This window comes from Camelina sativa, chromosome 1 (assembly GCF_030686135.1).
Source record: "Camelina sativa cultivar CO46 ecotype springtype chromosome 1, ASM3068613v1".
NCBI lineage: Eukaryota > Viridiplantae > Streptophyta > Magnoliopsida > Brassicales > Brassicaceae > Camelina > Camelina sativa.
The window spans coordinates 8881456-8906312 of record NC_141880.1 but is presented as its reverse complement, the minus strand read 5'-3'; the positions used below and the strand labels follow the sequence as shown (position 1 = coordinate 8906312).

At 35.8% G+C, this 24857-nt stretch overlaps 6 protein-coding genes across 11 annotated transcripts; 3 read left to right on the top strand and 3 right to left on the bottom strand.

Moving 5' to 3' along the window:
- Positions 1–478: 478 nt before the first annotated feature.
- LOC104705873 (putative sugar transporter ERD6-like 13) lies at positions 479–4997 on the bottom strand. The gene is made up of 17 exons (XM_087455442.1): positions 4754–4997; positions 4273–4335; positions 3654–3743; positions 3447–3506; positions 3178–3243; positions 3012–3077; positions 2852–2927; positions 2647–2711; positions 2427–2519; positions 2228–2308; positions 2071–2155; positions 1850–1956; positions 1685–1744; positions 1472–1525; positions 1315–1374; positions 854–968; positions 479–766 (listed from the first exon to the last, which is right to left on the bottom strand). The coding sequence occupies exons 1-17, from the start codon at positions 4910–4912 to the stop codon at positions 651–653; spliced, it is 1416 nt and encodes a 471-aa protein (XP_087311568.1). The 5' UTR covers positions 4913–4997; the 3' UTR covers positions 479–650.
- A 2305-nt stretch (positions 4998–7302) lies between these two features.
- LOC104785412 (uncharacterized) lies at positions 7303–8166 on the top strand. The gene is made up of 2 exons (XM_010510621.3): positions 7303–7702; positions 7876–8166. Exons 1-2 carry the CDS (start codon positions 7405–7407, stop codon positions 7992–7994), a joined length of 417 nt encoding a protein of 138 aa, XP_010508923.2. The 5' UTR covers positions 7303–7404; the 3' UTR covers positions 7995–8166.
- A 26-nt stretch (positions 8167–8192) lies between these two features.
- Positions 8193–15893, top strand: LOC104785392 (1,4-alpha-glucan-branching enzyme 3, chloroplastic/amyloplastic). Its single transcript, XM_087455303.1, has 21 exons — positions 8193–8599; positions 8709–8780; positions 8983–9047; positions 9245–9928; positions 10314–10486; positions 10570–10659; positions 11120–11195; positions 11300–11407; positions 11507–11597; positions 11729–11830; positions 11922–12024; positions 12631–12768; positions 12852–12923; positions 13028–13129; positions 13747–13824; positions 13903–14010; positions 14364–14444; positions 14805–14909; positions 15122–15207; positions 15308–15362; positions 15468–15893. The coding sequence occupies exons 1-21, from the start codon at positions 8331–8333 to the stop codon at positions 15498–15500; spliced, it is 2691 nt and encodes an 896-aa protein (XP_087311429.1). The 5' UTR covers positions 8193–8330; the 3' UTR covers positions 15501–15893.
- LOC104785401 (uncharacterized) lies at positions 15840–17887 on the bottom strand. 4 transcript variants are annotated; one of them, XR_015560111.1, is made up of 6 exons: positions 17677–17871; positions 17209–17490; positions 16980–17085; positions 16549–16856; positions 16320–16463; positions 15840–16230 (listed from the first exon to the last, which is right to left on the bottom strand). XR_015560111.1 is itself a non-coding variant. In XM_010510610.3 (5 exons), the coding sequence occupies exons 2-5, from the start codon at positions 17478–17480 to the stop codon at positions 15991–15993; spliced, it is 762 nt and encodes a 253-aa protein (XP_010508912.1). In that variant the 5' UTR covers positions 17481–17490; positions 17677–17887; the 3' UTR covers positions 15840–15990. The 4 variants fall into 4 exon arrangements, 1 of the variants encoding a protein (XP_010508912.1); XR_015560110.1 differs by having other exon boundaries at positions 16776–16856; XR_015560112.1 differs by having other exon boundaries at positions 16549–16714.
- On the top strand, positions 17854–19831 carry LOC104785381 (ribonuclease 3-like protein 2). Its single transcript, XM_010510588.2, has 4 exons — positions 17854–18488; positions 18644–18799; positions 18874–19238; positions 19444–19831. The coding sequence occupies exons 1-4, from the start codon at positions 18006–18008 to the stop codon at positions 19622–19624; spliced, it is 1185 nt and encodes a 394-aa protein (XP_010508890.1). The 5' UTR covers positions 17854–18005; the 3' UTR covers positions 19625–19831.
- A 253-nt stretch (positions 19832–20084) lies between these two features.
- On the bottom strand, positions 20085–23359 carry LOC104785368 (calcium-dependent protein kinase 9). Of its 3 annotated transcripts, none has more exons than XM_087455301.1 (9): positions 23087–23306; positions 22138–22972; positions 21710–21853; positions 21463–21615; positions 21225–21340; positions 20960–21127; positions 20754–20881; positions 20560–20659; positions 20085–20473 (listed from the first exon to the last, which is right to left on the bottom strand). In XM_087455301.1, exons 2-9 carry the CDS (start codon positions 22871–22873, stop codon positions 20393–20395), a joined length of 1626 nt encoding a protein of 541 aa, XP_087311427.1. In that variant the 5' UTR covers positions 22874–22972; positions 23087–23306; the 3' UTR covers positions 20085–20392. The 3 variants fall into 3 exon arrangements, with proteins under 3 accessions (XP_087311427.1, XP_087311425.1, XP_010508871.2); XM_087455299.1 differs by having other exon boundaries at positions 23105–23271; XM_010510569.3 differs by having other exon boundaries at positions 22138–23359.
- Positions 23360–24857: the final 1498 nt, after the last annotated feature.

Below are 24857 nucleotides of genomic sequence, written 5' to 3'. Positions count from 1 at the left end.
GACTCTAAATGCAATTTACTCAATTAGATACATATATCGTACAATCCAGATATGAACCAAAAAGAACAATACAAGAGTACTGCATGAGTGCATGTAAATGAGAGAACTTTTAACACGCATATTATTTGACTGACGTAAACGATTTTTGAGGATTTTAGATCTGTTTAATTTTCTTGGACCGTGACCAAAACCGAATAACGACGATTATTTGACTGAGGTAAACAATTTTTTTTCCTTTAATTCTAACATAGAATAGTACTGTACATATATTTAGACTATATTTTTAACTAGTTAACAAACCATGGTTGGATAGCAATAACTCCTATGGCCCAATATATGGTCGAACTTTATTTATACTTACTAATTTTTGTTAGCGATATTGATACGTTACCATCCAAATTTAAACTCAAGTAATAATACATGTTTATTCAAAATTCAAATTTGTTTTGTATATGTATCGCAAACCATGATCCAACTAACCTTAAAAAATGAACCAATCATATATATGGTGATTTAATCACTGATTGATATGCAAATTATGCATATTTATCTTTGGCCAAACAACTCTGAATTAATTGATAAGTGAGGCCATGTTTAAAATTATATGAACTTGACATCAAATAAAAAGAAAAGAAATATAAATAATTTTATCATCGGGTAATAGAAGCTTGAATTTCTTCGAGCGAACGGCCTCGAGTCTCTGGTACCATTTTCGTCACAAATAGGATGCCCACACCCGATATTATCGTGTATATGAAAAACACACCTACAATTTTTAAATATCAACAAATGATTAAATTGATCAAAACTTACTGGATCTTATTTATATATTTGTAAAAATGAAGTAAATTACCGGAAGAGCTCCACTGGAAGAGGAAGTTGAAAGTGTAAGCGACGAACCAATTGCTGGACCAGCTAGTTAGATTGCATAGCGTCCCTGCTGAGCCCTTTATATTTATCGGTGTCATCTATACTCATCCAACGAAATAGAATAGCGCTAATTAGAAATAGGTTTATCTAGATTACATATTGAATTATAAATTAATTGCTAGCAACTTATAATATTCTCAGATATAATAACTATATTAATTATATATGTGCATACAAAACACTTATCATCTAGCGTAGTCATAATCTATAGGCATTTTTTTGTGTGTTAATGTACAACCTATAGGCATTTGTGCTTTTGAGTTTGACTACGTACGTACGATATCGTCCATATATTAAATTTAAAACATAGCTATATATATATATATATAGTTTTGAACTATTCATCTCGTTACGGTCATCATACTACGGAAGATAAATGATTACCTCGGAGACCATAACCCATGGAATACCTCCTATTCCGATTGTGATCGAAATTTGAAAAACCTACAACAAAAGTCGGTAAGTGTACCTTAAGAAAAGTTATAAATAATGTTCATGTAAGAAGGAGAACGAAATTATTATATGTAGTACTATTACGTACCAACACGCCCATTAATGTTGAAATCGGGGTGTAACTTTCAAGTAAATCATAGCTCTGCAAATTAGTTTTGATTACTTAATCAGTTAGATTGAAAACATATTGTTTTAAAGTAATAAAACCCTTTTTGTTCTTAGAAAAACAGACATAAATCACAAAACTGTTTTTTTTATTACTATATCTTTAAAAAGTTTTATTTTTTTTTTATAAAAAAACCTGAAACAAAAACGCTAGTCCTGTGATTAATGACCCCAAACACATCATGACCGTCGCAACCTGCAAATAAGTACGTCAACGACGTTAACTTCTGATTTATCCACTATATCATTGTATACACTATATAGTTCACTAACTAAAAGAAATTATAATAAGCTATATAACCGTTAAAAGAGATCGCCTCCTAAATTTATCCACGATTATAATTCCTATAACGCTTGACACAGACTGCACCACGCTTGCAACCATTACTCCTACGTTGTTAGGGAACCCTGCCAAACAATTAAATTATACTATATTATTAATTTCGTTATTGATCACATTATCTGATTTGTTTTTAACAAAATAATTCTTTTCTCACTAAGAGATTATATTTAAAGTATTACCTGATCTTTTGAAAATCGAGCTTAGGTAAAATGTATAGCCACTAAGACCTCCAAGTTGTTGTAGTACTAGCAATCCAATTCCCACCTACAAATATTAATTACGGCAATTAGTAAAGCCTCAAACACATTAATTTTCAATTAATTAAAAGATCCTTACAGTAATGACACGAGAGTATCGTGGGTTGAAGAGCTCGAAAAATCCATCTTCTTTGAATTCTTGAAGATTTTCCATATATATCTGTAAAAAGAACGATCAAAATATATAATGTATTCTTTTAAATATTATATTTATCGAATTTAATTTTAATAGTGTCTATTTGTTAAAAAGTTTTTTTTTTTTTTTTTTTTTTTTTTACTTTGATTTCTGCCGCCTCTTTGGTGATATCAGTATTGTTTCCTCGTAGGCGTTGGAGTGCAACTTCCGATTCTTTTACCCGACCATTTCTAGACTATAATTAAATTGCAAAGATTGTTAAAAAATTGTTCAATTTACTTGTAACGATTCTCAAAAGTATGTTGTATGTATATGTATCTGATACGGTGCGTTAATTGATAGGAACAATATTAAATAATTACCAGCCACCTAGGAGACTCCGGTATGAAGAATAAACCGACGAATTCCAAAACACAAGGAACCGTGCCTGCACAACTCCAAACGACACAAAGCGATTATTTTATGAACTTGATTGTAAATTTAAAATTATACTAGTTAAATATCATAAAAATACAACTTTAAAATTTATTTATATGTTCCTTTCAATAGGGAGAGTCGAAGATTTACTTATGAGAGCTAATTTTTGCCATGAAATGACTGATCCAACGAGGAATGTGACGGCAACGCTACCACACATCACAAGCTGTTATATATAAAAACAAAACTATTCAACTTTTTATATATATAAACTAGTAAAAAACAATTTTTTCTTTTTGCAATGTATTACCGAGTTGATCGCAGAGAACGCGCCTCGAACTTTTTTGGGCGCGATTTCTACAATGTAGACTGGTACCTAAGATTAAATTTGGAGCTAAACAATTAATTTATTGGTTGCTTGTAGTGAAAACTAATTAAACCCTAGTAGTTATCAGGCGAATTATTAAATTACGTACCACGTAAGAAGCTAGGCCAGCTGCGACCCCGAGAAAAAGTCTTCCGATATCAAGGGACCAAGTCTCCTTCAATAATATAAACCATTTATTAGGAAACAGCAAATAATTAATTCGTCTGAACTTTTGATTTGAAAGATCTTTGTAGCTAACAATAAATAATAGTCGTGGAACATGAAACATTCAAACGACTAAACTAATGTCGTACGTGGCAAACAAAGGCTATTTAAAAATTTGAGAAATTAAAATGATGGTTAGAAGTTATAAGAAACCTGAGAGAAGGCGATCATAAGCCAGCCGGCCATGCAAAACGAGTTTGAAACCCACAAAGCCTGCGCATTATCATTCATCAAAACGCTGTTTTTTTATTCTGGGAGTTAATATTTCTAAAGAAACTATATACGTAATGGAATTAATTGTAATTTTAGTAACGATGATAAATTAGTTTTAAAAATGGATAAATATAAAAGAAAACTTACGCCTCTTCGACCAAGTATATCAGCAAGTTTTCCCGACATCGCTGCTCCCACAAGTCCACCAATTGTTAAGACAGATCCAAAGAATGAGAACTACATCCATGTACGGAACAACTTAATTAACTTTTATAATTTATGTTAAAATGGTTATAGTTAATATTTATTTGAAAAATGAACAATTCTAGCAAACTGTATTACAATGACACTATCATATATACTCTTACGTAATTACCAAAAAAAAAAAATCTAAACTCTAAATAACACAAAAACGGATCAAGGGCAGGCTATGAAGGTATACCCAAATGAAACAACCGGCTTGGACCCCAGATTAAGTACAAAAATAATAGGTAATTTATACTGGCTATGGCAATTTATACGTTTACTTGGCGGATAATCATTTATCTAAAAAGTAAATCTAGTCTTCAAAAAGTCACTATTTGTATATTTTCTTTACCACTCTACCTCGTATTCAACACTTTAACTTCTATCTTATTTACGTACTATATATATTTGTGACACAATCCACCTATTATAAATTTATTTTTTGGTAAGAGGACGATTAACTAATTAAATAAAATTATATCAGCAAACAGGGAAATAAGATCAACAACTCAGCACTGACCTCAGCCAAAGAAAGATTCAGTCCTGCCATAATCCCGGTTTGAGCTGGTGATGTAAAGCCGGCCTGCCAGATTAATAAAATAAATAAACCTAAAATACTCATGTGGTCATTAATCATAAAAAAAAAATGTTGCTTTTCGCGACAGCGTACTCCTTATAAGTTATAACTAATTGATACATCCTTCTCTCTGATTTGATTTGATTTTTACATATAGTACATAAGATTTAGACATTTTAAGAGAAACAAAAACGTTCCTCTTTCAAACATTATTAAAAGAAATCAATTGGGAACCAACGAAACACTGAGCGATAGCCATCATAAATTTATTTCGAACATTTAAAACAATTAAGTTATAACTTATTTTTTCGTTTCAAACTTATGATAACTAATTGATGGGCTTTAATTATGTGTTCAGTTTAACAGAAAAATATAGAAAAGGCACAAAAAAAGAAGAAGAAGAAGTGAGTATGAAGGGACTTACGGCAGTGCCATAGGAGAAGGTGCCGCAAAGAGCAGTGAAGGTTGTGAAGAGTAGAATTAAAGTGACGGGTCCATCACCGTCGTTTACACGAACCCCTTTATCTGATGATTCAATGTCTTTTTGAATACTAACTTTCTGAAGAAGTGGTTTGTCTCCCATGGTTATGATTAGTGTGTGTGAGAGAGAGAGCAACAAAGAGATTAATGAAGGATTACGATGAGAGAGAGACTGAGTTTCCTTGGGCTTAGTCCATTATATGTGGAAATAAAAATTGAAAAACCAGATAGTATGACGTGCAAGTCTCAACAAAAATAGTTTTTTTTTCCCTTTCTTAGAACCATTCTTATATATGGTATTTTCTATAGCCAATTTGTCAGGTTTTAGAATGCGCGTATGCATATATTACTGTTACAAAATTAATATATTTGTTTAAAATTTGTCTATATACAACAGGGAAAACAAAATAGAAGACTAATTCTATTTATTTTGTTTATTTATCTGCTATCAGTATTTTTTTTATTTGGGCACAGTTTATTTTAAATTTTGAAATATATTTGTTGTTCGAAGTATATTTACCGCTAGTAGTCACTTTAGTCAAACACTCAAACTTGAGTATCATCATCAAACTATTTGTTCCCCGGCTTCTTAGATCATCCATGAAAATAGCTTCATATAATGTATGTCGTACGACTTATCTTTAGAGTTCACATAATATCGTAATCGTACTAAGTACAGAAATAATGTAAGGTGTTACGTACGTAGGTAGTAACAATAGAATCCAGCGAAGTTAATGCTAGTGGTTAACTTTTTGCTGTCAACATCTAGTGGTTATTTTTATGGTTGAGTATTGACCAATGGTCGACTTTTGCTGAATGCAATTTCATTATTTCACATAATAAAATGAACCAACATGAATGCAACAAGAATAACCTCGGATCCCACACTGAAGAATTATAAAGTAAATAAAATGAACCAACATGAATAACGTGTTACGTTCTATTGTTTAGTTGCTTTAACAAAACAAAGAGATTTGGTTAGAATTCGGACTCTCAAGACAAACTTTTGCGTAGGATTAATGGGAAAGTGATATGCATTGTGCCAAAGAAAGACAATTTGGGAGACACGACTGATAATGGCTAAAGTTCATTTTCATTGTGGAAATTAAATCATGCTAATCATTACGTTTTCGCATATAAATTAAAATAGAATCTATTATTTTTCAGCTAATATATATTTTGCAATTTGAGGTATATAATTGATGAAGTTGATGATACACGTAACACGTTCCTTTTACATAATATCTTCGATATCTTCTACAAAGTTCTAGAGATCATAAAAATTTAGATGGACTGATCTTACCCGATATTCATAGTGCCTGATTTTTGATAAAAGTATTGTTTTTTTCTTTCTTTCTGGGTATAGATATTAGTCTAAGCACAAAATAAAGCTCTAATCCACAAGTTCACAATCAATAGAGTTTTTTTTTCTTTCTTTTCCAATCTTTTAGTTACAGTAATTGAGTATTTGAAGGGTTCACAATTTTATTATTTGTAGTATATGTATATGATTATTATATCAGTTGTTGATGCACATATAAATATCAAGGTCCCTGCTGAACAGCATAAGGATGACCTGATCAACATGTCATAGCTTGACAGATAAAATGTGAATGTCATATATGTATCTATCAACGGAATCTATAGACAGCCGATGTTTGAATGTTCAAATATAATTTTCTATGAGACTACATAAATCATTGGCATAAAAAAAATAATAATAAATCATTGGCATTAATAAAGTTTTGTAACTTTTTGATCAAGTCACATTCGATATATATATGATCGTCGAATGGGAATGTCAGAAACTTTCCACACAGTTAATTTAGTGATCCACTTAATTAAGAATTTTTTTATGTTATTATAAGTTTGTAGTATGGAGAAAAAAAAAGTACAAAAGGTTTAAAGTTTTGAAAATCTACAGTGTAGAATCCATTGACTTCAAGATCAAACTTGTCCATTTCAAACTTCAAAATCAAACTTGTCCATAGATTTTATAAAGTTTATCTTTTTAGTCTTTTGACAATATGATGAATCAAATAATGAATAAAAAACGATTTTTAAATAATATCTATAAAATAGTATATGAATAACACACATTTTGACACATAATTTAAATTAATTGATATAATAATATGATTTTAAGATACACAAACCTATAAACCCTTCTAAAATTTCAAGAGTCTCATTTTTTTTGTGTGTGTCACATATACTAAATTCAAGAACTGTAGAGTTTCACATATTTTGTTTCGGTTGTTATCCTGTTATAAAATGTCACAAATTAATTTTTTTTTTTGTTCCTTTAAGAAAACGAACTAGTGATCATAATGATAAAAGAGAGAGAGAGAGAGAGAGAGAGAGAGAGAGAGAGAGAGAGAGAGAGAGAGAGAGCAAAACCATCCGTTCCTTGAATCCTGAGAGCACACAAAGCATATGAGTATTCCATTCCAAATACTTAGTTCTACATAATCAGTTACCATTTGCATCAAGCAACTTGTTATTCTTCCCACACATCAACACGTTTTTTTTATAACAACTTAAACCCATTAATTTTGTATTTGATCCATTCTAAACTTCTCCATGTACTAACAAAACATGTTCGTCGAGATGTTTCAGCTTCTATTCACGATCGTGTCAATCGAAGCCGTCCTGATTTTAACACTCGGGTTCGGGACACCAGCGAGAAGAGTGGTAGTGAAATTGCTAGACATATCAAAGCAAGGTCGAGGACCACTGGTCGCGAAAACGGTCGCAGCCACTATGCTTGTGTTGTTTGGCTCGGTTATGTACAGCACGATTCAAATCAACACAAGGGTCTCCGAATCTGGTGGTGTATCAAACTCGACCGATCAAGTCATGTTTGCAAATCGCCTCCTCGAAGCTTTCCTCATGGGTAAAAAATATTAACATAAAAACACCATATGTTCTGTCCAAAAAGATAACACCATATGTCATAACCGTTACAAATATTAACATAAAAACACCATATGTCATTCCATTTTCTTGTGTGATTGATATCTAACGATTCTTGATTTTTTTTTCTTCTTTTGTATGTTTGTGAAAAAGGGACTATCTTGTTCTTGGCAATGGTTATAGACAGAATGCATTATTACACAAGAGAGCTTCAAATCACAAGAAGAAACTTGGAGATTGCTGTTAAGACGAAGAGCAAAACTGGTGCTTAATTAAAAAGCCAAATTTAGCATCTAAAAATCTGTAAATATGTGAATATTAATTAAAAAAGTCACACTCGTGTTACTTTATTTAAAAAAATAAAAGTGGTCGTCAAGATCACAAATCCATGTGTACCACATACTTTCTAAATCAATCGGTTCGAGATTGAACCCGGTTTAATTACACTCGGTTTGGTTCAATTTCAAATTGAGAAAAATACCACGAAGACTGAGTGAACTCGTTCGTCGACTCAAAAACCTCTCTTATCTTAAAACCCTGCTGAGTGTGAGAGTGAGTGAGTCTGTGTGAACAAATCTTCTTCGTTTCTCTCTGTGGCACCAACAAAAATGGTGTCCCTCTCTAATCAAACCAGGTTTTGTTTCCACCCAAACAATCTCTTCGTTTCCGACACAAGGCGGCTGGGAATCTCAGGGGTCAATTTCCCCAGGAAAATAAAGGTGAAAATCACTTGCTTCGCCGCCGAGAGACCACGCCAGCAGAAGCAGAAAAAGAAGAGCCAAAGCACTAGCGACGCCGATGCTGGATTTGACCCAGTTGGGTTTCTCACTAAACTCGGAATTGCTGACAGAATCTTTGCTCAATTTCTCCGAGAAAGGTAGATTAAAGTTTTAAGTTGTGCATTTGCTTTTGGGGAACAAACCAAAAAGACTCAATTTTGATTATAGTTGTGTATATAAGCGTGTGTTCGTTTGTTAAATCTGTAGACATAAAGCTTTGAAAGACCTTAAAGATGAGATTCTCAAACGCCACTTTGATTTCAGAGATCTTGCTTCAGGGTATGTATCCTCTTTGTCCCAGTTCCTTTCACCAGACGATGTTTCAATCCTGGATTTAATTTAACACTTCTTATTGACTAGCAAGTCTCTGAAGCTTCATTGTTTATGCTGTGCGTGTCAGAAAAATAAGTTTTCTATTAGAGGAGTGACTGATGTGTATGCAAAATGCTTTGTCTAATGAATTGCCTTCTTGTCCCTGTAGATTTGAGTTACTGGGGATGCATCGACATATGGAACACCGGGTTGACTTTATGGAGTGGGGTCCAGGTTCTGTCTCATTCTCAAATCTTAGAATTTCATTAGTCTGTTTCTTTACTTCCATTTGAAAATGCTTCGTTAGGAGTCAGAACTGATCAACAGAAAGAATGATGTACTGAAACTTGCGTTAATAACTTGCGCCTGTTGGGAAGCTTTTTTTCCCGCCAGTGATTGTGCATGAGGATACTAACTAACCGTAAATCCAGGTGCTCGTTATGGTGCTTTAATCGGAGATTTCAACGGATGGTCCCCAACAGAAAATTCCGCCAGAGAGGGCTTATTTGGCCATGATGATTTTGGGTATTGGTTCATTATTCTTGAAGATAAGTTAAGAGAGGGTGAAGAACAAGACGAACTATACTTTCAGCAGTATAACTATGTTGATGACTATGATAAGGGTGATAGTAGTGTATCAGCTGAAGAAATCTTCCAGAAAGCTAATGATGAGTATTGGGAACCTGGTGAGGACCGGTATATTAAAAACCGCTATGAAGTTCCTGCCAAACTATACGAGCAGCTGTTTGGTCCGAACGGTCCACAAACATTAGAAGAGCTAGGAGATATACCAGATGCAGAAACGAGATATAAACAGTATCAAGAGGAGCATAAAAATGATCCACCAAGTAATCTGCCTCCATGCGACATCATTGATAAAGGTCAAGGAAAACCATATGATATCTTTAATGTCGTGACATCTCCAGAATGGACAAAGAAATTTTATGAGAAAGAACCTCCTATTCCATATTGGTTAGAGACACGTAAAGGAAGAAAGGCATGGTTGAAAAAATACATTCCAGCTGTTCCGCATGGAAGCAAGTATAGATTGTATTTCAATACTCCTGATGGACCGCTTGAAAGGGTCCCTGCTTGGGCTACATATGTGCAACCAGGTATGATAGCGTCTGGTATATCTATGGTTAGGAGTAGTATTATAAATATAACAAGTTGCGTAGCAGTCATAGACACAAGGAAGCAAGCATTCAGTTTTCCTTTTATCTGATGTCACATGCTTAAAAATATTTGCATGAAAGGAACAAAATGGAAGGAGTCCTTTTTAATTTTACTAGATACTTTGTAAGAACTAGGTTAACAGTCTTACAGAACAACAATCTTCAGAGAAGTTGTGAAGCTTTTCTAGTATGCGTGATGTTTATATGCAGCAATTCTTCTTAAAAAGCGTTTCTTTTTATGTATTACGTTTGTATCTCCATGAAAATGTATTTTTTATTTGGTTCATGTTTTTCTTCTTCAATATATTACACTTTTCTAAAATAGAGGATGAAGGAAAGCAAGCTTACGCAATTCATTGGGAACCTCCTCCTGAATCTGCATACAAGTGGAAGAACTCCAAGCCAGAGGTTCCAAAGTCCTTGCGCATATACGAATGTCATGTTGGGATTAGTGGGTCTGAGCCGAAAATTTCATCTTTCGAAGAATTTACTAAGAAGGTACCTCCTTATGCATTCAGTGTATTCTTACTTGCAATCTTATTATGCACACATCTTAACTTGTGTGGTTTATCAAACATCAGGTCCTTCCTCATGTGAAAAGAGCTGGATACAATGCAATTCAGTTGATTGGTATCCCAGAGCACAAAGATTATTTTACTGTTGGTTATAGGGTCAGTAAGCTAAGCTTCTCACACTTTAACTTTAATTTATCAATCTGATTCTGTCCTTGTTATACATAGTTATCCACCTCTTGCTTCTTATGCTTATACCATCTTTGGCTTCGTTGTTCACTGTGCATAAAAGTTTTTGAAGGTCGTTACCTAATGAGTGGTAAAAAATGGACAATGCTGATAGAATAGAGAGAAACGATTAAAAATATGGGAAAAGAAGAGAACAACCTGATAGAAATGAGGTGGAAAGAAACAATTGTTGCTTAGGGGGAAATGTGTATCTCATTTAGAATTATAACCAGAACTCCGAGTACATTAGATTTCTCGATGAATTTTTTTTACAAACTATTAAGAAAACTACTAGTTGCTTCTCTAATATCTTTGAACTGAATGAATAAAATTATGTAAAGTATATACCTTTCTCCTCACTCGCCATAATTGGTATCTATTACCATTTCAGGTTACTAATTTCTTTGCTGTCAGCAGCCGATATGGCACGCCAGATGATTTCAAACGTTTAATTGATGAAGCGCATGGTAAGAATTTCTTGTCTCTCTTCTCTTTCTGATGTTGTATAACCTTTGATTCAAAAATGTTGCTGATGAAGCACATGGTAATCATAATCTAATCTATTTTACAGGCTTAGGACTTCTTGTCTTTTTGGACATCGTGCATTCTTATGCAGCAGCTGATCAGATGGTTGGGCTTTCGCTCTTTGATGGTTCAAATGATTGCTACTTTCATTATGGTAATCCTCCGTAATAGTAATTTACTTGAAACATGCCCGACATAGTTGAATATGAGCGTTTCTAAAAACATAGTGTTCCATTCTTCATCGTGCACATAGGTAAAAGAGGGCATCACAAACACTGGGGCACCCGTATGTTCAAATATGGTGATTTGGATGTTCTTCATTTTCTCATATCAAATTTGAACTGGTAAAGACATCTACATTGTTATGTGGTTTATTCAAACTGTATTAGTTGTACTCACCCTTTTGGTCTAGAAGGAAAGTATCTTGCACTTTTTTGGTTTAGGAATCTGATGCTGTTGCAATTGGCTTTTGTAGGTGGATTACAGAGTATCAAGTCGATGGTTACCAATTTCACTCGCTTGCCTCAATGATTTACACGCACAATGGTTTTGCTTCTTTTAACAACGATTTGGACGAGTAAGACATCTACATTCTTGAGATGCTACGCTTTTGTGTAATTTGGATTTTGGTGACAGTGGGTGAAATAGTTGATGTATGTCCTATGCAGCTATTGCAATCAGTATGTTGACCGAGACGCTTTGATGTACCTCATTTTGGCCAATGAAATTCTGCACGATCTACATCCAAATATAATAACAATTGCTGAGGATGTAAGCTACACACATTCCTTTTTCTTTTTTTTTCTGCTGTCATCCTTTTGGGTAAAGCTATTGAATATTTTTTTATCCTTATTGAATTGCTTTGTCTTAATTGGTAGTATTGGTGGTGCTAGACTGCTAGCTACTAACACGACTTTCATCAGTGAACGTCACTAAGTGTCTGAACTATCTTTATGGACAAAATAAATTATCTCTAGTTTTTGGTTTTGCAAGTCGTTAGTAGAATTAATACTGTACTACCAGTTAGTGAAAAAAAAATCATGCTTTTTTTAAATATGATGTATATAGATAAAAAGGGGTGTGAGAAAGTAACATGTAACATGTATATATGTGACTTCTCATGTACAGCACATGACATTAACCATAATGTCGACTAGCTTGTGTAAGCCAAATTAAATTGATCATAGGCAGGAAAAAAAAGCTTTCAATGAATTATCTTTTATGAATGCCAGATGTATCTGTGGGTAGAACGGTGAAGATTCTTCTAAACTTTCTCAATTTTTTTTCAAATTTTCTGTTGATAATCTGCATCTTTGGGTTTCACTATCTACCCACTTATGGAACTTGATAATTGATATAGTTTCCTTTTGCTTTTAGGCAACATATTACCCTGGGTTGTGTGAGCCAGTTTCTCAAGGTGGACTTGGATTTGATTATTATGTGAATCTTTCTGCGTCAGAAATGTGGGTTTCTCTCCTTGACAATGTACCGGATAATGAATGGAGCATGAGCAAGGTTATAGCTTTTTAAGTATCCATTGTTATATATCCAGAACAATACTTTTTGTCCTATTCTCTGATTTCTAGCCAGTTCTGCAGATTGTCAGTACATTGGTAGCTAACAAAGAGTATGCCGACAAGATGCTCAGCTATGCCGAAAGCCACAACCAAGTATTTACTTTGTAACTTTAGACGTCTAAAGCTTTTTCATATCTACTACACAACTATACTTTTAGGCTGCATTGATATTGCTGTTTATTCTACTTTTCCACCAGTCCATATCAGGAGGGCGTTCATTTGCTGAAATCTTGTTTGGTGGAGTCGATAATGGTTCTCCCGAAGGAAGACAATTGGACAGGGGAGTTTCACTACATAAGGTACCCCTTTGTTACTCCTGTAAATACTCCTTCCATAACTTAGCATACCTTCATCATGATGAGAACACAACTGTAGAATGAGATTGAATGTTATTCTGAATTGTGCATTCAAAAGTTAAAAGATGAAGTCCGGAAGATTGTCGAATAATTGCCCTCTGTTTTCATTAAACTATACCGTTTTCTCTAGGCCCTCTACCTCCCTTCCCTTTGTTTCCTAACTTCTTTGGTTTTATTATATATTTTACTGTTGAACTACAGCTAAGTTCACTTATGTACAAAATGTAGAGTACGCCTCTCAACTTTGAATATTTCACTCTTAATTCTCTGTAGCTAGCTGTTGCTTTGATCCCATCAAATGTGTCTTTTATATTTGAGAATACTAGGTGGTGAATCAAATAGTGCAAGTACATCCCTCTATTTGTCATTTATGCATTTGTAAATCCAGTCTTGTTGTCTAAAATGTTTAGCTGATGAGAAGATGATTTTCTTATTTCTACATCCTATGACGAGCTGCATCAAGCTTCATTTTGTATTTGTTCCTCTCCGTGAGGTGCTAATTCATGCTTTTGTCTCACTTATTTTCTGAAAGCTTCGTTTCTTGTCATTGCTTGAACCAGATGATTAGACTTATTACTTTTACAATTGGTGGCCGTGCTTACCTCAATTTTATGGGAAATGAATTTGGACATCCTGAGGTAACTCTCCTAATTCTCATTGTTCCAATGAAAATCATCTTCATGTTTCTGACGTTTAATCCTTTTCACCTTTTTCAGAGGGTTGAGTTTCCAACGCAGAGCAATAACTTCTCGTTTTCACTTGCTAACCGCCGCTGGGACCTTCTGGAAAGTGGAGTGCATCATCACTTATTTTCCTTTGACAAGGTATCAGTATTAACTCCTAAAAGTACAGCTTCCAGCTTCCATAGCCATGATTTTGTTAGCATCTCTGAAAAAAATTCTTCTTTAACTTTTATAGCAATTCAATACTGTATTGGCTTTAAAGGAGGCGAATGAATGTTATCAAGCTGAGAAAGTCTCGAAAACTTGAACTAAAACAGATTTACTGCTGATAATGCTCATCTTATATCAGAAGCAACTTGTTGAATATCCTGATTCCTTATTAAATAATAACTATACCCATCCTTATTAGAATTATATTGGAATGGAAAATATTCCAAGCATATGTCCTCTTGCATCAAAAGAAATGCTTTGCTGATCTCATTTCTTATTTGTAGGAGCTAATGGACTTGGATAAAAGCAAGGGTATCATTTCAAGAGGTCTGCCCAGCATCCACCATGTGAATGATGCAAATATGGTATTTGAATCCTTTTGCTTCTTCTTTCCACTTAAAATTGTTTGGGTTTAGGGTATGAACCATAAAATTAATCGTCAAAGTACTCACTGAATTGGCTTCTTTAAGTTCCTGAAAGTCACTGGTGTGCTAGTGTTAGCATATGCCTTTAAATACATATATTTTTCCAGCTAGTGCAGAAAAGGAATAGAACGAATTGCTTTCATGCATTGTAATGGGGTTTCTCCAAACACATTTATAGAATTGTGAAGCCAGATAGTAACAGTGTATGCCTTAGCAAAGTGAGACTGCCAAAGTATGCATCAATTATGGAAGGATTTGGACAATAAGCCTGCTTACAAGTCAACTTTTCATCATCTACAGGTGATCTCATTCTCGAGGGGTCCTTTCCTATTTATCTTTAACTTCCACCCATTAAATTCATATGAAAAGTATGATGTTGGCATAGAGGAAGCTGGTGAATATACCGTAAGTTTTTCATTCTCTGTATAGATTCCACCCTTTACCTGTCATTTTGTTAATCAGAGTCTGTCAGTTGAAACAGTTGTTTCATTCCATTAAATATAGTTGCTGCTGTTTTCTGCATTCGTCTACTCGTGGATAGAAAACTATCATTACTAGAAGGGTTATTTATGCGTTTCACCTAATAAGAGGCTAAGAATATTGTCTGGATTCTGCAGATGATATTGAACTCTGATGAAGTAAAATATGGGGGTCAAGGACTTGTATCGGAGGACCAGTATCTCCAACGGTCAATTAGCAAGAGGTTTGTAATTGTCACATAGTTGATTGTTGTAAGATCCTAGTTGTCAACGAAATAAGGACGTTGTCTGTTTATCATTTGAACCAAATCCACATTTGTGCAGGATTGATGGTCAACGAAATTGCTTAGAGGTGTTTTTGCCAAGCAGGACTGCCCAAGTCAGTTCTCTATCTCTTTTGCTTTCTTTCTATCTCTCTCTTTATGTTATTCACTGCCATGGGAATTCATATCAGGTCATATATTGATTCAAACTGTAATTACAGGTTTACAAGTTGACCCGGATTCTCCGAATATGATCCTCTATGTGTAAGCTGCATACGAACACCAAGTTTGTACGAGAGGCTAGCTCTGAACCCAAGGTCAGTACGAGAGGTGATGTTATACAGACATGACTCGTCCAAGCAATGATGGCAGTTGAGAAGATATTCACAGAAGATGGACAAACAGGAAAATCATAAAGAGAACCCCAGGACGACTATTTCATATTGTGGTGTAGATCAAGCTGCGTCATGATGAGAAATTTAACAAACGAACATCTTTATGCAAAGCTTTGGTTGATGTTATGTAGTGACTTTCTAGGTAGATGCTCAAGTTTGTGTAATATACTTTCGTAGTTAGTAATTTGGTATATATAGTTAAAAACGAAAAAATTGGTATATATAAATTGGTTAATGCATTCCTCAACAAAATCATTGCTTTCAACAAGACAAGAAGCAATCCAGCTGCTTAGATATATTGTTTACCTAGTCAAAAAAAAATCTTAAGGCAAACAGGTAATAAATGAGCTCAAGCAGAAGAATGTTGTGCTTGTGAAGCATCCGAAGGAGAGAAAAGGTCATCATATGAAACAGGTACTCTGATCCTCTCATGAACAGGCTTCCTTTCAACTTGCGGTTTGGATTCAGTCTGCTCAGCTACCGGCGTATCACACATCTCATTGACAAGAGCTTCATCTGCAGAGGCAAGTCCTTCGGAGGAGCTTCCCTGATCTCTTTTCGGCCTCGTGTTTGGGTACCTAAATTGTTTCTGCAAAGTTTGTATAGTATAAGACACAGAGGTATAGGAAAGAAAAAATGGTCTAGCATGTTGTAATAAGACAATTGGCAAGAACAAACCTCAAACTCCTTGGTCTTTTTCATTATCTCTCTATGAGCTGCGGGCTGTCTCGCTTTGATGATGTTCCACAATACACCACCACCTGTCCGTTTCCTACTGCCATCAACAGTCACTTGACCTCCGCAGGTCTCAATTGCTTCCACCTAGGACAAAAACATATTTCTTACCATCATTAATTATATGTCCTTTCGCATGACTCTTGCAGAACAGAATAGATATAATCCTAACCAAGTTCAAGCAACCAGAGAGAGCAATCATAAAGCATTGGTAAGATAGACAGTCATCTCTTGATTAATGTAATATAGTTGACACGGTTGGTCTCACTTATAGATGAATGACACTGTAGTAGTCATAAAAAAAATCATCTATCCACACATGGTGTAGTCCACATTGTCTACATCAATAAAAACAGAGAAAACACTGATGAGCACACGGGAAGAAGAAAATATCACAACCTATAACATATGAAGTTTTCACCAGCTATATCTCAGCACAAGGCACAGTATTTGAAGCAGCAAAGAACGCTCAATCTTGAACTGCAGGTGGAAACAATATAACTAAACAAGATTGCCACTCATGCTGGCGCACACAGATTAAACAGTCTTTCGACTGCAAAAACATAGAAAACATCTTGTAGTAGTCTTGTATACAATTAATACCTCATTGACAAGATCACTTAAGGCAGCCATTCCAAGACACCCAACAGCTGTGTACATCATGTAAGACTTCTTCTCCTTCAGGCGTCTACAGGTATCTCTAACAAACCTGCAAAAACAAAATCATCATACTGTGAGCAAAGTTTCAACCATAGCCAATATCAGCCATCAGGCAGCTCCACCAAGAGTTTACGAAACAACATAGACATATAGAAGAAAAAGAATCAGTTACCAGTCTACACTCATGGGTTTGTCAATCGCAGGGCCTTTTCTCTTTTTCTTCTTCTTCTTCTTCTTCTTCTTGTTTGGCTGATCCTGTCCATCCTTCTTACCCAAAAGCCCTCCTATATCTTTGTCTCCATCACCATTTGGTCTCTCCCCAGAATCTAAATCATGCTCCACAAGAATCTCCCCTTCTTCCACATCAACCATATCAACATCCTCCACGTTTTCAAATCCATCTTCTTCATTGATAGCATCCAACAGACTCTCTTCTCCCTCCATGATCAAAAACCTACATTTCAACCAAATATCAGAACAACACACACACCGAAAAATCCTAATCCATTCAATAAAAACTCCGAACCCATTTATAATAAACAACGCTTATCCCTCTCCAACATCCAAAACACCCGAATCTGTCATACAAATCGCAATACAAAACCCAAAATCGCGAAAATAAACAGAGTAAAAAACAAACCTTTGGAACTCCCCTTCGGTCTTCGATCACCTACTACACTCGAGATTTATGAACAAAGCACACACCTCTTCATCGACCCAATACTGAGAAAAGCAAAAAAAAGAACTCAGTTTCTAGGGTTTAAGCCAAATAAAAATTGCCCCTTTAAATATTTTGTACCCAAGAAAGAAAAAAAACGATTTTTATTCTTTTCCTAATTTGTCCTGAACCTGAAGACTATATTTTAGTCAATGAAAAAAAAAAGAATAATAAAAAAAACAGAGAAGAAGACTCATCATCCCATCATCATCACTGTTGTGTTGTGTCGCTTTTAGATTCTCTCCTCTCCCATGGATCACTTTTTCTCACCGGAGTACAATTTCCCGGCGATCACTCCCTGTAACTTATCTAATCCACTTCCACCATCATCATCGTCTACGCCACCTTCACTCGATACCCACCGTTTCTACAATAATGCTCTTTCCCCATCCGTACCACCACCAAGCGTTCCTGTTTCGCCGGAGATGGAGTCTATGGAAGCAGTGGAGAAGATTCTCAACTATAAATTCAGGAACAAGAGTCTTCTCAAGGAAGCGCTTACTCACACCTCTTGTACGGACCATCCTTCTTACGAGCGGCTTGAGTTCGTAGGCGATAGTGCTATTGGTCTAGCTATCTCGAATTACTTATACTTAACGTACCCTAGCCTTGAGCCACACGAGTTGTCTCTGTTGAGAGCAGCTAATGTTAGTACTGAGAAACTCGCTCGTGTCGCTCTTAATCATGGTCTCTATCGATTTCTCCGACGCAATGCTCCTTCCTTAGATGAAAAGGTAACCCTTATAAAAGAACCCTTTGACTTTGAGAGCCTTAGGGTTGGAACAGAGTGATCCTTGTACTAAAACAATTTAGACTATCTTGAGATTGAGAGAACATGTTCTTGTGATATTCTCACCAAGTTGTGTGCGTTTTTGGTGTCGTTTGATAGGTTAAAGAGTTCTCAGATGCGGTGGGGAAAGAAGATGACTTTTCAGTGGCACATGGTGGGTTAGTCAAGGCCCCAAAAGTTCTTGCTGACCTTTTGGAGTCTCTAGCTGGAGCTGTTTATGTTGATATCAATTTTGATCTACAAAGGCTCTGGGTGGTCTGTGTCTCCTTCTTCTTGTGTCTTGTCTTCGTTTCTTAAAGTTTAAAAGGTTGCATATTGTCTATTTGCAGATCTTTAGGGGTCTTTTGGAACCAATAGTAACACTTGACGATTTGCAGAAGCAACCTCAACCTGTGTCTATGCTTTTTATGTTATGTCACAAACATAAGAAGCGAATCGACATTAAGAACTCGAAAGATGGCAATAACAGTATTGCTGATATATATCTTGATGATAAATTTTTGGCTTCTGGGAGAGCTGAGAATAAAGATATCGCAAGGCTGATCGCTGGTAAGGAAGCGTTACGCCAGTTGTCAGAAGTACTTCCCGTTGAGATGGTTATTGATGAGGATAGTGTACAAATTGAGTTTAAACATGCGAAAACAAAGTTGAATGAGATTTGCTTAAAGAAAAAGTGGCCTAAACCGATCTACAGGTATTAATCTTACTCCTATATTATGGAAGATTACACTCACTTACATTTGTAGTAAGACTTGCTTGCTTAACAACGACCATGTTCCAAAACCAAATTGATTTGAGCTTTGAGTAGTTTATAGTCTTTAATAATCTCAGGAAGAAGAACACATTTGGTAATCCATAGTTTTAAAACATTTTGTTACTGTGTTTTTAACTCTTTTCAGCGTTGAGGAAGAGAGAAGCTCGGTAAAAGGAAAGAGATTTGTTTGCTCAGCTAAGATTAAGATCCCAACAGAAGAAAATACATTATACATGAAGGGAGATGAACAATCGAAGATCAAGAAAGCAGAAAGCTCCGCCGCTTACCACATGATTACAGCCTTGAGAAAATCACATTATCTCTAATGCATTACCACATAGCTTCTTGTCTAATGGTGTTGTATCATTTGTAAAATTATATAGCACATTTACCTTGAACCAAAATACTCTCTAACCACCGCTGGTTCATTCAAACAAGATTTTTTAATCTTCTTATATGGTGACAATTTAGGACAAGAGGCTATGTCTTGTTTCAGGCATATGATTATATATATATTGTGTTTTGGTTTGGTTTTTCTTGCTGGTTTGGCTTTTGTTTTTTCTCTGAATAATGCTATTGGTAGCTAATACTATCCAACTGAATAACTTAAATCTTATGATGCAAAGGTCTACACGGTTAATCACTTTTGATTTGAACCTACAGGTTTGGGTTCACTAGTCTATCTTTATCCCATAAAGGGGAAATTTGGAGTCGAGCTAAGCCATTTGCCCAAAGATACTTGTACCTCTGTAATGTGTTAATGTAGGGAGATAAATACTGCTCTGCTTTACGTGCAATATAGTCTTTTTGACATTGATGGAATGTACAGCGTAGAGGATCTGAGGTAAATTGTTAACACAGGAAGAATCAAAATCGTAACATTAAAAATGACACCTCTCTTTCTCTCATATCACAACAGCCTTAGCACATAACACAAAGGACAAAACAGAAGTGGAAAAAAAAATACAAAACACAAGCAATCAGAGTTTTGAGTATCTTCCTCTTTATGTGGTTTTTGTCTGAACAAAACATTAGTTCAGCTCCTGACTTTCTGGATTAGATACAAACAAAAAGACTTCCAGGAGCAAAATCCACTAGAACAGCCGCGGTTGTTGTTGTTGTGGATTTCCACTTCTCATCATGGCGCAAAACTCTTCATAGTTGATTCTACCATCCTGCAATAGGAGCAACACATTATGGTCAAAGTCTAGTTTCCTTGAAAGACGAAGAAGATAAAGAGGAGATTATTATTTCAACTTACATTATCCGAGTCAACATCTGAGAGAACCTCTTTGATTGTTGCATCATCCCCCATTCCATATTCCTTCAATGCGGCTTCCAGTTCATCGATTGTAATGTATCTGTGTGCACATTATGATCCCAAAAAAAGGCTCACCATCTTGCTTATATATTGGTGAAGAACAACAAAAAACAAGAAGAAACAGAGTTGCTTACCCGCTGCTGTCTTTGTCAAAATGCTGGAAGGCTTTGTAGAGATTCTCATTACTTTCAAGCCTGTGTCTATGCATAGTTGCAGTGATAAACTCGATGTAGTCGATTGATCCATTCCCATCAACATCAGCCTAAGCACAAATTCCGGGAATCTGAGTTCTTAAAGTACAGGAACAAAATGGGTGAAAAAATCTTTTTGACCAACTTACAGCATCCATGAGCTGCTTCACTTCTGCCTCTGTGAGTTTTGATCCCAGTTTGGCTAGTCCTTCTTTCAGTTCTTCATATGTGATTGTGCCACTGTTGTCTGTGTCTATGTTAGCAAACATTGCCTTCAATCCTTGGATTTCTTCCGTGTTAATATTCTCCGCTATGACCTATAAAATCTCATCATGAGCATAACAAAAAAGGGCCACCAAATTGTACCACAGAAACACATTGCACATTTGTATATTTGAAAAATCTTGACTTCACCTTTAAAGCAAGTTTCTTTAGCTTATTCATTGCTCTAAATTGTTTCATCCTTGAGAGAACAGCACTGTCAATTGGCTTGTCTGATGCTTCCCCACCTTCTCTAAGCCATGGATGCTCTGCACAAAACAGTAGAGCAAGTCTCGGGATCAAAAAGGAACCAATAATGGAAACTTCCTGAATCCCGCATTGTGTTTTCGGCTCTGTAAAATGTCTTCAAAAGGTTATGTGAGTTACTTACGAAGAACATCAGCGGCAGAAATCCGCCGTTTTGGATCCGCAGTCAACATTCTACGCACCAAATCCTTGGCACTGTTGGAGATTGACGGCCATGGTTGGCTCTCAAAGTCGATATGGCCTTCCAATATAGCATCAAATATACCTTTCTCGGTTTCTGCATATCAACCATGTTTATGTGTCACAGTGTCAGCAACATATAAATCAAAAAGGCAGAGCAAGAAAGAGAAAGAGGGAGAATATGGCATTACCAGCCCAAAATGGGGGCACACCACTGAGTAGAATGTATAATATGATTCCAGCACTCCAGATATCAACTTCTTTCCCGTATCTACGACGTAAGACTTCAGGAGCAACATAGTATGCACTGCCAACAATATCTCTATATACTTTTCCTGTAAAGAAGAAGTAGAAACAACCAAATGATAAACAGTAAGAAACATCAAATTCTACCAAAGAGTTATCTCAACAAATGAAACAACTGTTGGCTAATCTTTATGCAATTCACAGAACCAAGACACACAAGTAATATAACAAAAACCTTTAATGCATGACTCATCTATGTTCTAGACACACACAACTTCATCAAAATGTACTAAAGCCCCATATGATGATGATGATGATAATTCAACTCAACCACTAAACCAAAACTCAGGAAAGAAAGGTTTGATTATTTTACCCTCTTCAATGAAGACAGACAGGCCGAAATCAGTAGCCTTGATCAAAGCCTTCTCATCTTTGCTAGAAAGCAAGAAATTCTCAGGCTTCAAGTCTCTATGCAACACACCCATGAAATGACAAATCTTGACGACATTCACAATCTGTCTACAGACAGAAGCAGCAGCTCTCTCACTGTAATGTCCCTTAGCTATGATTCTATCAAACAATTCACCACCTGCACAAAGCTCCATAACCAGATTCACAGCTTTCTCATCCTCATAAGCTCCTTTAAACTCCACAATATTAGGCTGGCCACTCAAATGCTGCATTATCTGAATCTCTCTCCTCATATCATCCTTATCAGCTTTCGTCACAAGCTTCTTCTTCGAGATCGATTTGCAAGCGTACTTCTTCCCCGTCGAGTTCTCAGTGCAAAGATACGTTACCCCAAACTGCCCTCGACCTAGCTCTTTACCCAATGTGTAGAACAGCTTCACATCTTCGAAAGCGTTCTCTAGAATAGAATTGCTCTTTGTGGTCTTGGGACTTGGTCCCGGTGCTGCAGCCGCCGTTCTCCACGGTGGTGGTTGACTATTCCCGGAACCAGGTTTCTCCGGCTGCTGAGTGGTGGTTCTCGCCTGTGGAGTATACGACGGCGGATCTTGGTTGGTCACTCCTACGTCAACTGATCTATTGGTATGCACATTTTGCTGCGGCTTCATCAATCCATTGTTCTTGGCAAAACAATTGCCCATGACTTTTAAAAGCTCAAATTCCGACGACCCGGAGAAGAAAGATCGGAACTTTAGCTAAACTAGCTCCAACTGAGACGACCCAGAGAGGAAAGATCGCAACTTTTGTAATAAGAACCCAAATTTTGGAGATGATTCAAGAAATTGAAAGTTAGGATTTTTAAAATAAAAATTGGAGGAGACCATTATTATAATATAAAGACGTGGAAGCATCACCTCAATCAGATAATATACCTTAATTGCATCAAGCGAAGTAATGTTCGCCAGATGTGTTTGAAAACAAACAAATGATCATTAACATAATAATATTCAAAAGAGTTGAAGAAGAATGTAACATGAGAAGCATGAAATGATTATGAAATTAATTAGTAGATGATCGATGAACAACAACTAGTGGTGGTGGGTTCCTCCTATATATAAGAGGACGGCTTTATCTGAGTAGACGATGTTGAAAAGTACGACTTTATTATCCAAAAAAAACACCCAGTCAAACTCATACGTCCATTAGACTCTTTTTATACGAACAATGACCCAAAAATATATATATATATATATATATATATATATATATTTGTAACCAAATTTTCATGATACTTGAAACATGTTGAGCTTGAGCAGCTACAAGAAAAAAAAACAGAATTGATGGTTTGCCTTGATTTGGCACTTTTGCGTATACTGTAGTTCGGGATTTGAAGCTGTTTGCTGGTTATTATGCCGTGTGTGTGACATCTTTGACTTGTCGTCGACATGATAAGTACACACAAGCTATACGACAGTTAACAATAATAAGCAGTTGAACACTATTTAGCATGTATATATTCTTTTTCTTTGAGAAATTTTCAATATTCAATACAGTACTAGTTTTTAGACGTTTATGTTCAGAGATTTTTTTTTTTTTTTGTCTTTTATTATTGTTTTAGTGTTATTAGCATAATTATAAATTTGTAATATAGTGGCTGCTGCTTAAATAACATAGTGGTAAGATTGATTTTTCGGCGTACGTAATGGATATTTGATGGCTGTCACTGATGATCATTTTTGCTATTTACATTTTTCTTTCTGTGCTGAAAAAAAATCCAGTGAATAAACTAGTCCATCTCTAGAAGTGCTCATATAGTCAAAATAGAAGAAGATCTAAGCCTAACGAGAAACTTATTTAGCTTGTCTTCCTATAATTCATACCACACAAGCCTATCTTTTTAGTGGGTCAGCCTATATGAAACATAAGTCTAGGAGAGACCAAGTCTCGTCGAGTGACATCAAGAACCCTCCATGAAGAATCACAAGAGTTAAAGTCGTAGATTTTGAACTCAACAACTTCGGGTCCGTCATCATCAACCATAACAAAACTCAAGATTTTGTGGGATTTGGTGCTGCTATTGTATCTGAAAGCATACGAATATCTATCCAATCTGTGATAACTATATGTGGCTTCGATCCATCGGGGTTGCCCACAATACGGGTTAAAAACCACGAGCCTAGGGTTGTCTTTCAGGATGCATAAAGTAAACCGTCGCAGTGAAAGACTTGACGTACCTTGACGTTTTGACCTGAAGCGTCGTGGCAAATAAGTGTACCTTGACGTTCTATGCATCATTCAAATAAACCCTAAAATCCATCATCACGACCACCATAAACTCTCTTTTATTTGCTGCTAGTTTGGCTTGACCACCGAGGTGCTTCTTTTTAAAGCTCCTACGTCTGGTCAAAGTGTTCCACTTTTTGCAAGTAGATCGGACTCTTCTCAGAGATGTCACCGGAACCACCTTAGAGAGCACCTCCTCCGCCAAATCCCTTGGAAGATCCGACAAATCCTTTGGAAGTTTGAACATATTTCTCGTTCAACGAGGATCGATGTAACCTTATAAAAAACTCTCCTTTTCCTCCGTGAAGTTCACTACATATCTCTTTCTTCGGCCTCTGGCTTGAGATGCACGCACATATATAACAATTGTTTGCCCCAAAAACATAAACAAAATCGAATTTT

What these genes read in the sequence shown, in the direction of transcription:
- LOC104705873 (XM_087455442.1), bottom strand. Translation starts at nt 4,912, where the DNA reads ATGGGAGACAAACCACTTCTTCAGAAAGTTAGTATTCAAAAAGACATT. An exon ending in CTCGATTTTCAAAAGATCAG is followed by an intron (nt 1,957 to 2,070) that starts GTAATACTTTAA and finishes ATTGTTTGGCAG; the next exon opens with GGTTCCCTAACAACGTAGGA. An exon ending in CATGGGTTATGGTCTCCGAG is followed by an intron (nt 969 to 1,314) that starts GTAATCATTTAT and finishes GGATGAGTATAG; the next exon opens with ATGACACCGATAAATATAAA.
- LOC104785412 (XM_010510621.3), top strand. Translation starts at nt 7,405, where the DNA reads ATGTTCGTCGAGATGTTTCAGCTTCTATTCACGATCGTGTCAATCGAA. An exon ending in CCTCGAAGCTTTCCTCATGG is followed by an intron (nt 7,703 to 7,875) that starts GTAAAAAATATT and finishes TTTGTGAAAAAG; the next exon opens with GGACTATCTTGTTCTTGGCA.
- LOC104785392 (XM_087455303.1), top strand. Translation starts at nt 8,331, where the DNA reads ATGGTGTCCCTCTCTAATCAAACCAGGTTTTGTTTCCACCCAAACAAT. An exon ending in CTTTATGGAGTGGGGTCCAG is followed by an intron (nt 9,048 to 9,244) that starts GTTCTGTCTCAT and finishes CCGTAAATCCAG; the next exon opens with GTGCTCGTTATGGTGCTTTA. An exon ending in AGGAAGCTGGTGAATATACC is followed by an intron (nt 14,910 to 15,121) that starts GTAAGTTTTTCA and finishes TGGATTCTGCAG; the next exon opens with ATGATATTGAACTCTGATGA.
- LOC104785401 (XM_010510610.3), bottom strand. Translation starts at nt 17,480, where the DNA reads ATGGAGGGAGAAGAGAGTCTGTTGGATGCTATCAATGAAGAAGATGGA. An exon ending in AAACCCATGAGTGTAGACTG is followed by an intron (nt 17,086 to 17,208) that starts GTAACTGATTCT and finishes TTGTTTTTGCAG; the next exon opens with GTTTGTTAGAGATACCTGTA. An exon ending in AAAAGACCAAGGAGTTTGAG is followed by an intron (nt 16,231 to 16,319) that starts GTTTGTTCTTGC and finishes CAAACTTTGCAG; the next exon opens with AAACAATTTAGGTACCCAAA.
- LOC104785381 (XM_010510588.2), top strand. Translation starts at nt 18,006, where the DNA reads ATGGATCACTTTTTCTCACCGGAGTACAATTTCCCGGCGATCACTCCC. An exon ending in ATCTACAAAGGCTCTGGGTG is followed by an intron (nt 18,800 to 18,873) that starts GTCTGTGTCTCC and finishes GTCTATTTGCAG; the next exon opens with ATCTTTAGGGGTCTTTTGGA. An exon ending in TGGCCTAAACCGATCTACAG is followed by an intron (nt 19,239 to 19,443) that starts GTATTAATCTTA and finishes AACTCTTTTCAG; the next exon opens with CGTTGAGGAAGAGAGAAGCT.
- LOC104785368 (XM_010510569.3), bottom strand. Translation starts at nt 22,873, where the DNA reads ATGGGCAATTGTTTTGCCAAGAACAATGGATTGATGAAGCCGCAGCAA. An exon ending in TTCTGCCGCTGATGTTCTTC is followed by an intron (nt 21,341 to 21,462) that starts GTAAGTAACTCA and finishes TGTTTTGTGCAG; the next exon opens with AGCATCCATGGCTTAGAGAA. An exon ending in TAAAGAAACTTGCTTTAAAG is followed by an intron (nt 21,128 to 21,224) that starts GTGAAGTCAAGA and finishes GAGATTTTATAG; the next exon opens with GTCATAGCGGAGAATATTAA.